At 36.4% G+C, this 13,900-nt stretch overlaps 2 protein-coding genes and 1 non-coding gene across 3 annotated transcripts in view; 1 reads left to right on the top strand and 2 right to left on the bottom strand.

The window, feature by feature from the left end:
* Window positions 1-1,825: 1,825 nt before the first annotated feature.
* On the bottom strand, window positions 1,826-1,919 carry trnai-uau (transfer RNA isoleucine (anticodon UAU)). Its single transcript has 2 exons — window positions 1,882-1,919; window positions 1,826-1,861 (listed from the first exon to the last, which is right to left on the bottom strand). It is a non-coding gene; the product is annotated as a tRNA-Ile (tRNA).
* A 1,008-nt stretch (window positions 1,920-2,927) lies between these two features.
* On the top strand, window positions 2,928-5,436 carry hcar1-4 (hydroxycarboxylic acid receptor 1-4). Its single transcript, XM_051915557.1, has 3 exons — window positions 2,928-2,946; window positions 3,048-3,128; window positions 4,396-5,436. The coding sequence occupies exon 3, from the start codon at window positions 4,414-4,416 to the stop codon at window positions 5,347-5,349; it is 936 nt and encodes a 311-aa protein (XP_051771517.1). The 5' UTR covers window positions 2,928-2,946; window positions 3,048-3,128; window positions 4,396-4,413; the 3' UTR covers window positions 5,350-5,436.
* A 1,029-nt stretch (window positions 5,437-6,465) lies between these two features.
* The window catches only part of mta3 (metastasis associated 1 family, member 3), a 38,579-nt gene continuing 31,144 nt past the window's right edge, over window positions 6,466-13,900 (bottom strand). Inside the window, exons 18-19 of the mRNA XM_051914624.1 lie at window positions 13,609-13,733; window positions 6,466-7,654 (exon numbers count right to left, since the gene is read on the bottom strand). Of these exons, the coding sequence (XP_051770584.1) occupies window positions 7,489-7,654; window positions 13,609-13,733 (291 nt within the window). The 3' untranslated portion in view covers window positions 6,466-7,488. The remainder of the gene's footprint in view (window positions 7,655-13,608; window positions 13,734-13,900) is intronic.

Below are 13,900 nucleotides of genomic sequence, written 5' to 3'. Positions count from 1 at the left end.
AATTAAACGATATACAGAACAATAACTAAGTTTTAGATCAAATAAAACACAAACATGTATTTTACCGAAGACATGCACCAATTTGACGGAGCTGCACTGCTCTCTCCTGAAGAGGTCGCCAAAAACCATGTCATGTCTGACCCAGGAGCTGGGTAACAAAAAAACTACCCAAAAACTGGAAAAATAACCCAAAAAAATGACCCAAAAGGCTCAACCTAGGACTTAGAAAAAATAACCCAAGATTTTTTAGATGAAACTTGAGAAGTTAAATATGGTCATTCATTCCGCACATAAAGGCATCCCCCCAGTTGAGTTCAGGGCTTTCACAAGTTGTAAGCATTTATACTGAGAAACAAAGTCAGTCATTTCAAAAATGAATACATACGGCGTTTTGAATATTAAATATGTTTATAAATAATAATTAGAAATTAAGATATTGCTTTTCATATAGGTAGTTTGTTAGATACATGGAGGGATGGAGGGATAGATAGATAGATAGATAGATAGATAGATGATAGATAGATAGATAGATAGATAGATAGATAGATAGATAGATAGATAGATAGATAGATAGATAGATAGCCTGCAGCTTGTTAGTCAATACCCTAATAAATCTGGATTCCTGCTATAAAAGAGGCTATAATCAAAAACCATGTGAAATAATTTATTCCAGAATTCTGCTCTGACACTTTCTCAATAAAGAACCAAAAGCAGTTGTTTTGTGGGATTTTGACATGACAGCTTTGGCAGTGGTAGAGCTAAGATGAAATCTGATCAGACCAAAAGATTTGACAAGGCTGTGCTGTTTATGTGTAAATGTGATGTTTACATGGAAAATGTGCACCAAGAACATAAATTTAAACAGAAAAATATGAAACCACTGATGTGATGAGATGTTTCTGGATGACTAAAATGCACATCCTGATTTTGCTGAGTTAGACGCGTTCTTGGGTCAACATAGCCTATTTTGTTGATTCTGGAACAACATTCCTGTCCGAAAATGTAATCCTATAACCATATCCCTATCCCTAAACCTAAGTTATCCCTAAAATCAGAGGGAAATGATATGAATAACACTGATGTAGAAGCACCAAACCCTGGTTGTAAGCCTAAACTTGTAACATAAACTTGTCCCTCAAATCTGACTGTTTGATTGCAATGTTGTTCCAGGACCAACAAAGATGTTGATCCAGGAACATGTTGCAATTGGTGAAATCAGGTTCTGTGACTAAGCAAGGCTAAATCATTATCCATCTCACACCTCTAAATCCTGTCAAGAAAAATAGGCTTTTAAAAAGACAACAATGTAAAGTTAAATAATCATGAAGTTAAAAGGAAATGTGGTAATGAAAACACTGAATTTAACTGTCTATATAAATGCATGAAGCATTTTTACTGTGAAGTAAACATACAGCTATAACCAGATGTAAAATAAAGTGTGAAAAAAATAAATAAATAATAAAACAAAATAAACTGTACATTTATAAATTGTATATTTAGGCCTCTCAGAATATTCAGAGTAAATTTCCAAAGCGTTATAACACGTGGCGAATGTCTACTAAGTCAATACTGCCCCTTAGAGGCTTCTTCCTGCCATTAACGCCAAATACATTGTAGCCTACTTCCTAATCGTCTTGTTTGTTCACACACAACGCACTGCCTTTGAATGTCTACACATTTACTGCTCAATAACAGAGCACTGCGAGTTATGGCACACGAGATCTTTTTTCGACATATGCTTAGATAAGTGACCATGTGAAACTGTCCACCATCGTTATTACGCGTTGAGCAGAGACTCAGCCTATTTTTTCATCGTGCAAAACTCTGCTCCAGGTGAGGCTCGAACTCACAACCTCGGCATTGCTCTGCTTTGTACTGCTGTATAAGTACCGCGCGCTAACCGATTGCGCCACTGGAGCTTCGGCGACTCATTGCAATAACACAGCTCATAAACGAATGTGTACCCTATTTCAAATGTAAATAAGATAGTAATGTGTTATCCCACGTCATCGGGTGTTGTTCGACCAGTTATATTACTTGAACTTTTGTATTAAAATAAAACATAACATAAACTATTTTGATTCGTATTATACATCCCAGTTAAAACCCGGAAGACTTTATTCGCCAGTTTTTTTTTTTGTTTGTTTTTTTTCCCCAATTTATAAGTAAAATAAGGTATGTGATAAATATAACTTGACGATACTTGGACGTTTTGCATCATATTTTCATTAACTTTCAAGAAACATACAGGAAACATAAACAGACATAACCAAAAAGACATGGAGGATAACAGACCTTTCTATTTCTTCATAATGTTTTCGGGGACATCAATTCAATGATCAATTTAGCCTACATATTTTCTTGTTTCATACAAGGTAAAGCATTAGATTCTACAAATTACTTTTTTTTCAAAATAATGGATGTTTTATAGGCCTACATTTCTTATTTTTAGTGATTGCATTCAATGAGTCATAAAATATTTTTTTTAATCTGTATAGAGAAAATCGAATGACGGCGTATAGACATTAGCTTTTTGGGCTAAATTAAACTTCACAAGGAGAATTATTAACGTTAGCGTGTTGTATATTATTATAGGAGAATAGGCTCCCAAGACTCTTATTACACTCCCAAGAAAAGGATCATGGAGTCCAGAAGTCTTCTGGATAGTTAAAGTTTCAGAATAAATGTCTTTCAGGTGCAAGGTGGTGAGATGTCACAATCACAAAGACACAATCCCCGAGAAAGAAGGAAATTGGTGATAAAACTCCATCATAAAAACCATAACAAAATCTCGAGGGAAGCACAGGCGAAATACTGTTGGGATATTCCGGGTTTCATGACTGCACGCGCTCTGCCCTGAGGTGACATCACATTTATATAAAAATGTATGATCTTTTACCAGCATGATCATGGGGTCAGAAATTCACCGCATACAGAGAATATGATGTGAATACTGCTTTGCGAACTTTATTTTAAATAAAATAACAACAACAAATAACTCATAAAAAACGTAAAGGTAATTTCTTCTCCTGTGACTCTGCCCACAGTGGTATCGTTTCCTCAATATAGGCTACAGCAACTTACAAAATTGTTCTCTCCTCCACGACAACTCCTGCCTTGATCGTTTGGTAAGTCCGAAAATTCATTTCATTTAGCCCACTTTGATTATATATTCTTCATTCTTTTGTCAGAGATGGACTAATTAATGACTAAGAATGAATAAAACATAATTTGGGGGGATTTATTAGGCTACTCTAGAATTCACAATTAACTGAGCAGAATTGGACAACATCTTTGTATTGCGCAGTTATAGCCTATAGGGGGAGAGCAGGGCACAAATCCACTTGGGGTTCAGAGTAGCCTATTTTTATTTTTTTCCCCACATTAATTTCACACGTCTAATACATTTATGTGGTCTTGTTTCATTATTACAGTGTGCTTTTTCTCTATTTACCCCGAGAGAAAGGAAGTGAAAGGTAACAACATGCCACATTGGTGGGACACGTTGTAACATTAGGAGCACGATGTAACATGACCGTATGACAACTTAAAATGTTATCTGAGCTACTCAAAAGATATACGATGCAAACTAAAAAAAAAAAAAATTGTCAATAAAATAAAATTATTAACTTTTTCTAATAAGTAAAAATAAACTAATTTTGGAGTTTAACAATAAACACACCGCAAAACACAGATACAGCATAGTTCAAAACAATGTGGGCAAATAGATGAAGATAAAACACATTTAGAAAAACACAATACACCCCTCCCTCCACACACAGCTCTTATAGGACACAAACAGACAAGCTAGAATGCTTTAAATTTCCTGAAATAATAATTTCTTAATATTGAACTATTGAACTTTGACTCTGTCTATATTCGTCTGTTTATCATGGTTCCTCAATATAATTATATATATGAATATGAATTATATCGATAACATCATAGAACAGCACAGTTCTAATAGCAGGGCACATAACGCAGTTACATCATGCCCCACCTAAACCTGGCTAGTGTCTTCTGCTGGTTAGCTAAGCATTAGCTTAGCCTAAACTTCTAACTACCTGCTAAATAACAGATTTGAGATTAAAATAATAGCAGATTTGTCTTGACTTAAAAATTGAGATGTAAAATGAACTTTAACTATGGTTGAATAAATGTTTAGTGATATTTTCCATTTTCTCATATGGGAACTAGTAAATACACCAAGTTTTGTCATGCTAGCATGTGTGGAAACTTTAAACCATGTGGTACAACTAGCTCCACATTAGGTTGTGCCCTGCTCACCCCTAAAGTTTGATGGTAAATTATAAATGTGCGACACTGATGTGTATATCAGGATTTTCAGTGTTTTTACTTTAACTTTGTGTTAACTCAGTATTAATGTACTTTCAGGTCACACTGCTTTTCATCATGAGTAACATCACCTCCTGCATGGAACCTCAGACCCTTGTTTCTTCCATTTTAAAGCCCATTCTCATTTTGGAGTTCATCTTTGGGTTGCCTGGAATTGTATTTGCTCTGTGGATTTTGTTCTTCAAGTCTCCATGGAAAGCTTGCAATGTGTATCTCTTCTGCTTGGTAATATCTGACCTCCTACTCCTCACTGGGCTGCCGTTCCGCATAGATTATCTCTTTCGTGGTGAAGACTGGATATTTGGTGAATCCTTTTGCCGCCTCATTATGTATATTATATCTGTAAACTACTCAGCAAGCATGGCTTTCATGTCAATTTTAGCCTTGGACCGCTTCTTCAGGATAATTCACCCACACCATCGCATTTGTCGAATGAGTGTGAGACAAGCAGTAGTGTTGGTTAGCACAGTTTGGGTGGGTGTTCTACTCCTTCGCCTTCCACCCGCCTTGAACCTGGTTCTCACATCACAGAAAAACTCGTCAAGGCTCACATGCCATAGTTATCTCTCATGGACATGGACGTCGGTTCAAATGAGGATATATAATTCAGTACAGCTGATAGAAGTCCTGCTAGCGTTCACACTGGTGGTCTTCAGTTTTGTGCGTGTTTTCTCTCACGTCCACAGTCGCCAGTCTAAGGGGGCACACCGCAGGGTAAAGCGGGCAGTGAGATTGCTTCTGTTTCTTGTGATCATGTTTGTTCTGTGTTTCCTACCTACAGTGACTTTTGGCATCTTCCTTCAAGTGTTTCCCTGTTCTGAATTCCTTATAGTATGTCTTCAAGCCTCTTTAGCTTTATCCTATATGAACAGTGCACTGGATCCAGTCATCTATTGCCACATTAACGCTTGGTTTCGTGACACCCTGAAAGGCACAACCAACTCGATGGGGATGACGAAGTTCCAAATGAGTGCGAAGACGAACAGAAAATAACCTTAATCTACCTGAGCAAGTGTTGTTTGTTACAATCATTGCAAATGGGAGGATGCAAATAAAATTTCACCTAAAAATGAAAATTTATTTTCAGTTAGTCACCCCTCATGTTCATCCAAACCTGTATGACTTCATTTCTTTTCTGGAAAACTAAAGACAATAATTTGTTTTTGTCCATTTAAAGGGTTAGTTAACCCAAAAATGAAAATTATGTCATTAATTACTCACCCTCATGTCGTTCTACACCCATAAGACATTTGTTCATCTTCGGAACACAAATTAAGATATTTTTGATAAAATCTGATGGCTCAGTGAGGCCTCCATTGACAGCAAGTTAATTTACACATTCAATACCCAAAAGGGTACTAAAGACATATTTAAAACAGTTCATTTGACTACAGTGGGTTCACAGAGATCATCGCCCCCCAGTGGCGAACCATTGAAATTTCGAAATGTTTCGAAACACTTATGACGTAACGCAGCCTTGTTTACTGAAATCACGTGACTTTGGCAGTTTGATACACGCTCCGAATCACTGATTTGAAACAAAAGATTCATAAAACTTCGAAGCTTCATGAAGCAGTGTTTTGAAATCGGCCATCACTAGAAATTGTTGAATAAAGTCGTTATTTTGTTGGCGCACAAAAAGTATTTTCTTCACTTCATAACATTAAGGTTGAACCACTGTAGTCACATGGACTGTTTTAAATATGTCTTTAGTACCTTTCTGGGTATTGAAAGTGTAAATTAACTTGTTGTCAATGGAAGCCTCACTGAGCCATCGGATTTTATCAAAAATATCTTAATTTGTGTTCCGAAGATGAACGAAGGTCTTACAGGTGTGGAACGACATGAGGGTGAGTAAATAATGACAATTTTCATTTTTGGGTGAACTAACCCTTTAAGTCAATGTTGTCCAAAACAGCGATTTCGGGCCCCATTGTGTTCAATGCATTTTTGATATCTTCTTTTGTGTTATACATCAGAAGAAAGTCATATGGAATGACATGGTAAAGAAAATGATGACAGAATATTAATTTTTATGTGAACTATCCCTTTAAGATCGGGATTTATAACCAACATGCATCATTTGCTTTTTGTACCATTACACAGACGTACAATCTGTACTGCGCTTTTTTATTTAGCATTTTTCAGTAAATTTGTGACATACAATGAATACAACATAAATGTATGAGGCATTGAAAACAAAATAGCCTATTGTTTCACTGTCACATGCTATATACACAGCCTGGGTAATGAATATTCCCTTAGCCAAATTTTAATTATGACTTCTGTCAAGGGTCAGTTTCTCATTTTAATGGGTGAAGTGCTAAAATTGGCCCCAAGCCAATAAATAAATTCCTTACAAAAATCCAAAGGGTATTACTGGCATCTGAAAGAGTCCTTAATGTCTAGAGGAACAGAACTATAATGTTCTGAATGAATATTTAAGAGTTGCAAAGACTGCTTTGACTTCCACAAATCATTACAACATCTCCAGTTAAAAGAATCTATTGAAACATGCTTTCAGTTTAAACCACCAATTAGCCAGTAACTCAACATACAATCCAGTCCTCGCATGAATACAATATAAAAACAGCTCACAAACTTGTACTTGTCATGATACGCACAGAAGATACAGAGAAAGAAAGGAAACCATTCAATGCAGAGCTAACTGAATTTACAAAGAGTACACTAACACTTTTCAAAAGAGTCTGTTCAATGGTCAGCATCAGCGTTAATCTGTACATGATACACATTTGTGGAACCCTGTAAGTTTAGTTCTCACATCCATAGATTCTCATCAAACCAGTGCTCAGAGCCGACGTTATAAGTTGCCGTAAGCTGTTTAATTTGAGCTTGTGTTGAAACTTAATGAGCATTCAGTATTGAAGATATTAAAACGAGAGCCTTAGGCTACCATCCAAAGAGGTGCTGAATATACAAGTATAATTTTTTTAGTGGGTGGGTTATTAGCTAAAAGCTTTATTATTGTGAGCCTTTTGTCCAGAGGAGGAAGCGAAAGTTCAAGAAGAAGTAGAATATGAGGAATGAGAAAATTAGGAAATGCAAATGAAACTCCGAACGTAAAAAGGAAATGATAAACTGACAGACTGGGGAGAACAATGCAGACGAGGGTCAGTCATGGATGACGATTGGACCTCGCATCCGTAAACTGGGGTGAGGGGGTGCCAGTACAGGTACCTGCGCTGGCCCCTGGGGGACCCTGCGCAGGCTGATCTGCTCACATGGTTGTCTACATGCTCTTCTTAACTGTGAACGGGAGAGCAGCCTCCTGGCTTTCCTGAGAGGAACAGGAAGATAAAACAACATATCATTGTCTTTGGGAAAGTCATCATGCAAAACAAACATTTAACAACACATTAGGTACTTTTTTTGGTATGATTTATGGCTGAGCTGGATAAATTTGTTTTTGGGTTTTTTTTGTTTTTTTTAATAATTTATGAAAAAATACCTGATGTTTTATTTTTTTAAAATTTGCTAAATAATGTTTTTAGCAAATAGCTAAAAATGAAAATTAAATGAAATAGAAAACAGTTATACTAGATTATAATAATATTTCACAGTATTACTGTGTTTTTGATCAAATAAATGCAGCCTTAAGGCCCGTTTACACCAAGGAGCGATAACTAAATCGATTTTTTTTTTTTGAATAAAAATAAGGATTGTTTCAGCATACTATGTTCTTTAAAAGTAATTTAATATTAATTTTACACAATAATAGTAATGTGATATAGTATATAATATTAATATTATACATTTTTAATACAAACCGCATTCCGGAAATGTTGGGACGTTTTTTAAATTTGAATAAAATGAAAACTAAAAGACTTTCAAATCACATGAGCCAATATTTTATTCACAATAGAACATAGATAACATAACAAATGTTTAAACTGAGAAATTTTACAATTGTATGCACAAAATGAGCTCATTTCAAATTTGATGCCTGCTACAGGTCTCAAAATAGTTGGGACGAGGGCATGTTTATCATGGTGTAGCTTCCCCTCTTCTTTTCAAAACAGTTTGAAGACGTCTGGGCATCGAGGTTATGAGTTTCTGGAGTTTTGGTGTTGGAATTTGGTCCCATTCTTGCCTGATATAGGTTTCCAGCTGCTGAAGAGTTTGTGGTCTTCTTTGATGTATTTTTCATTTAATGATGCGGTAAATGTTCTCTATCGGTGAATGATCTGGACTGCAGGCAGGCCAATTCAGCACCCAGACTCTTCTACAACGAAGCCATGCTGTTGTAATAGCTGCAGTATGTGGTTTTGCATTGTCCTGCTGAAATACACAAGGCCTTCCCTGAAATTGACATCGTCTGGAGGGGAGCATATGTTGCTCTAAAACCTTTATATATTTTTCAGCATTCATAGTGCCTTCCAAAACATGCAAGCTGTCCATACCGTATGCACTTATGCACCCCATACCATCAGAGATGCTGGCTTTTGAACTGAACGCTGATAACACGCTGGAAGGTCTCCCTCCTCTTTAGCCCGGAGGACACGGCGTCCGTGATTTCCAACAAGAATGTCAAATTTGGACTCGTCTGACCATAGAACACTTTTCCACTTTGAAACGGTCCATTTTAAATGAGCCTTGGCCCACAGGACATGACGGCGCTTCTGGACCATGTTCACATATGGCTTCCTTTTTGCATGATAGAGCTTTAGCTGGCATCTGCAGATGGCACGGCGGATTGTGTTTACCGTCAGTGGTTTCTGGAAGTATTCCTGGGCCCATTTAATAATGTCATTGATACAATCATGCCGATAAGTGATGCAGTGTCGTCTGAGGGCCCGAAGACCACGGGCATCCAATAAAGGTCTTCGGCCTTGTCCCTTACGCACAGAGATTTCTCCAGTTTCTCTGAAACTTTTGATGATGTTATGCACTGTAGATGACGAGATTTGCAAAGCCTTTGCAATTTGACGTTGAGGAACATTGTTTTTAAAGTATTCCACAATCTTTTTACGCACTCTTTCACAGCTCTGCCCATCTTTACTTCTGAGAGACTCTGCCTCTCTAAGACATCCCTTCTATAGCTAATCATGTTACAGACCTGATATCAGTTAACTTAATTAGTTGCTAGATGTTCTCCCAGCTGAATCTTTTCAAAATTTCTTGCATTTTCAGCCATTTGTTGCCCCCGTGACAACTTTTTTGACCCATCAAATTTGAAATGAGCTCATTTAGCGGAAAAAAAGTGGAAAATTTCCCCGTTTAAACATTTGTTATGTTATCTATGTTCTATTGTGAATAAAATATTGGCTCATGTGATTTGAAAGTCTTTTAGTTTTCATTTAATTCAAATTTAAAAAATGTCCCAACATTTCCAGAATTCGGGTTGTAAATTAATTGTCATTCTAAGTACACACAAACATCATCAATTTGAAACATGTAATTGGGAACTATATTGGAAGCAAAAAAACATACCTAATATAATATAAGCTACGCTAACAGGCTAATCCGGTAGATGTATGCTATGCTAGTACATAAGCTAACTAGAAACATTAAGAACAAGAAATGTTTGATTTCACAATCTATAGTTTCAGTTATGTACTAGTATATGAACCCTGTAATTTAAAAGACATTAATGGTCATTATAACACATTTTAAACAATATAGGTCATAACGTGATTTTGCAGGAATTATAATCAGGCCCTAAAAACACTACACATTAAAAGTCAGTTGAACTAATGTTATCACTCGGGGTCCTAAAGGAGATCCGATTCCTAGGGTGGACTCGATTTCTCACCACAACGTCACAGAGGAACTATATCATTGGAATCACTTTCAGAATGAGTTTTTCCAGCCGATGAACGATAAAAAACTTTAACAACCAATCAGAATCCTTCCTGCTTTAAAGAGCTAGAGCATTTAAAGTGGCAGACGACAAAACTGCAGTTCACTTTTAATAAACAGAACAATATCGTCCGCTTGTGTGGACGCTAATATAGTTATCAGTATAGTTATCGTTCTTGGTGTGAACGGGCCTTTAGTCAGAAGAGACTTCTTTCAAAAGCATTTAAAAAACCTTATATCAAAGTTTTACTTAGTTTTTTTTTTTTTAAATAAAACTTTAACTACAGCCTAAAGATTCACTGCAATAATTTAGAATGCTCATGAAACTGTGTTGTGCAATAATCTGTGTGCAAACAGGATATTTCTAAAATATTGTGACAGGAAAAACACAAGAACATGCTCTATCATATTTTGCAACCTTTGCAGTTTGAGGGGAGAATGAACACAATTACTTGTATATAATATATACAGAAAGTAAGTTGAACTGGAATTGGTTTTGGTTTTCCTGTGTGCGTGACAGTACAATTGTGTTTAGCTCGGCATGTTACAGATATAAGAGCTTGTAATTATTAAGTAAAAGAATATACATCATCATGGCTTAGTGACATAAATAATGTTCTACTCATGATCAGGTCAATATAGCAAAAAGAGAAATGAAAGAATCGCCTGGGTCTAATGTTCATGCAAAATGAATGAGGCCTACAGGCATCCACAGGGGACAGCCCTTAATAAAAGAACTGTTAACTGGGTCTCTGACAAGAAATATATAAGACAATCTAGAATGTACTGTGCAAGTGTGCTTGCATTTATAGCATCTCTGTTTACTTCATAAATGGCGCTAAAATAACACAAAGACATATATTTTTACCACACAGAGCCTCACTATAACTGTGGTTAGGCTGCATGCTTTTGCACTGATGGATTTGATCAGTTCTTTTGCAAAGCAACCGCAAACCTTTAACACTACAAATACTATATTGTGAGAAACATTCAAAAGGTTTCAGCTGATGAAACCTTCATATTTACTGTCTATTTTAACATCAACTCAAAACATCTGAATGTAAAACAGTGCAATTTCAGTAATAGAGACTCCTGACAGACTGTGATGATAGTGTAAAACCGCAAGAGAACCAGGCTCAGCCACAGACCAGAACCCATTTGTCTCTGGGTCTCCTGCCTTGTTAAAGGCTAATCTTTCAGAGCAGAGATGCTAAATTTAGCCTAGCATCCGCTCCAGTGCTGGAGGCCATAGGGAGCTGTGCAAGTCATGGCTCAAATGGATGTGGCTGTAATGGAGAGGCATTTTTCTTCAAGCTTCAGCTCACATCTACTTCTCACTGCCAAAGATATTAAAACCAAACCCCTTGCTGCTGTGGGTGAACTATTATAACTGTCTGACTTCTTTTTATCTGATCCAAATTAAGCATGAAACACATTTTGCAGGTTGAGGTGTCAAAAGCCACTAGGATGGCGCTTCATATTAAGTGTACAGGTTAATTGAGTGTCTCTTTTGGTTATACATTTCATACATTTTGCAAGACTCCACAGGTAATGTGGTTTAGCCTTTGTGTACGGTGCATGCAATCTTACCATGATCAGGTGTCTAACAGCTGCAGCAACAAAACGAGACAAGCAAACAGTCACTAAAAGGTAGTCAAAAAACACTTTGATCCATGATACAACAGGGTAAATCAGGTGTCCAATTTCCCCTGCTCAAAACAAATTATCTTTATTTGTAGTTAATTAACTTTAGATTAATTTAAATGTAACTTCAGACACACTTCACATCCAGTCTGTACTTTAAATTCACTGCAAACAGGGATGTCACTCATTAGCATGTGAATGTGTAAAATTCATGCAGTCTTACATATTTGGTGAAAAGTAAGCCAATAATGTCTGTGGCTCTTAATCCTTTTATATTTCACTTTTGTTGACTGAGAATTAACAGCAAATATCAAGTTAATCTTTTCTCCATATTACTGAGAATTGATGGAGGATGGCTGTGGAGACCATCTTCAGTCTAAACAACACTGCTGATATATTTTGCTATGCCTATACATTGTTATACAAACATAAAAAAAGACAATTCACAAAAATCTGCGTATCTCTGCAAGGTAGTGAGACAAGTACACTAGCTATCAAAAGTTTGGGCACACAATTAACTAAACAAAACTTAAAAAAGCAAAGCAAAACAAAACAAAATGATAGCAAAAAGGTAGAAAAACTATGAAAAGACAAAATGGAAGTATGGGATTTAATTTAAAGGGATAGTTCACCTAAAAATGAAAATTCTGCCATCATTTACTCTCCTTCAAGTTGTTCCAAACATGTATAAATGTCATTGTTCTGCTGTACACAAAGGAAGATATTTAAAAGAATATTTGTAACCAAGCAGATCTCGCCCCCCATTGACTACCCACAGTATTTTTTTCCAACTATGACGGTTAATGGGGGGCGAGATCTGATTGGTTACAAACATTCTTCCAAATATCTTCCTTTGTGTTCAACAGAACAAAGAAATACTTACAGGTTTGGAACAACTTAAGAGGGAGTAAATGATGACAGAATTTTCATTTTTGGGTGAACTATCCCTTTAATTTAACATAAAAGTTAAACAAATAAATCGTATATATTTTAGTTTCACAAAATATGTAACTTTTTAATCAACTTATCCATTTCAAATAAATAAAAAAATAAATACTAGGCAAAATTGAATCTTTATAAAATTTAAAAGCTAAACATTAACAATTTCTCTACAAAACTAATTTGAAGCATTTAAGCATAAGTATTAGGATCATGATTATAATAAAAATCAGTTTTGTGCGCTCAAACTTTTGATAGGTAGTGTATGTGTGTTTGTGAAGTGTTAAGTTACCTGTGGAGTCTCATCTCTCTGGATTAAAACTAACCTCAATCTGCATCAAAAAATTTTTCAGTTGTCTCTCTATGCCACCACAGATTAATAGGATCATGGGCATTGTTAATTAGGATCTTTGTTATTGAAAAATTGTCCCTGACGTCTGAGATTGACTGGCCCATTTCCTACACTGACAACTCTGGCTTAGACCCTCTTACCCGCCACTGTCACTGGGTATGACCAATGCAGTAATTACACATGTGCCAATCCTGTCACCAAGATCAGTCACTCTTAGGTGAAGGTTGAATCAAAATGATGGAAATGTAATCAGATGTGTCATGCCATCTCAGGGGATAATCTCTGCAGGTGCCAATCATGAAAGAACAAGGTAAGTTCCTTTTTGACATGGAGTGTGTCTGTCTTGCTGTTTTCTATTAAATTTGTCTCTAGGCTCTATGTACGGGCCAGTGTATTTCAGTGTTCCTTAGTGAACAAGGCACGACAAGTTTAGGTTTGAGAAGTGCGATGCCATGGGAAATAGTGCCAAAATGGACAGCGAGGTTTGGATTGCACACCTCGTCTCTCGGGAAACCAGGAAGAAGCTGTCATCGGGAGCATCGATCCAGTTGGGTCGTCTCTTACGGAGCATCAGGCCACTGGCACGAAGGTTAGATCCACCGGTGCCGCTTCCATTATGCTGCTAAAAAAGCAAAGGAGATGGGCATCTTAAACTACTTCCAAATACTTTTAAACATTGAAACTTTTTTTATTTTTTGTAATTCAAAAAGAGTTACCGACGGTAGTCAAAATGCACTCCAAGGACTTCAGTATTAATTTTATAGTGAGCATAAAACATTAGATTGATGC

The sequence above is a fragment of the Ctenopharyngodon idella genome, chromosome 12 (genome assembly GCF_019924925.1).
Source record: "Ctenopharyngodon idella isolate HZGC_01 chromosome 12, HZGC01, whole genome shotgun sequence".
Taxonomy (NCBI): domain Eukaryota; kingdom Metazoa; phylum Chordata; class Actinopteri; order Cypriniformes; family Xenocyprididae; genus Ctenopharyngodon; species Ctenopharyngodon idella.
Note: the sequence above shows the minus strand (reverse complement) of the source record. Positions and strands in the feature narration are given on the sequence as shown.

What these genes read in the sequence shown, in the direction of transcription:
- hcar1-4 (XM_051915557.1), top strand. Translation starts at nt 4,414, where the DNA reads ATGAGTAACATCACCTCCTGCATGGAACCTCAGACCCTTGTTTCTTCC.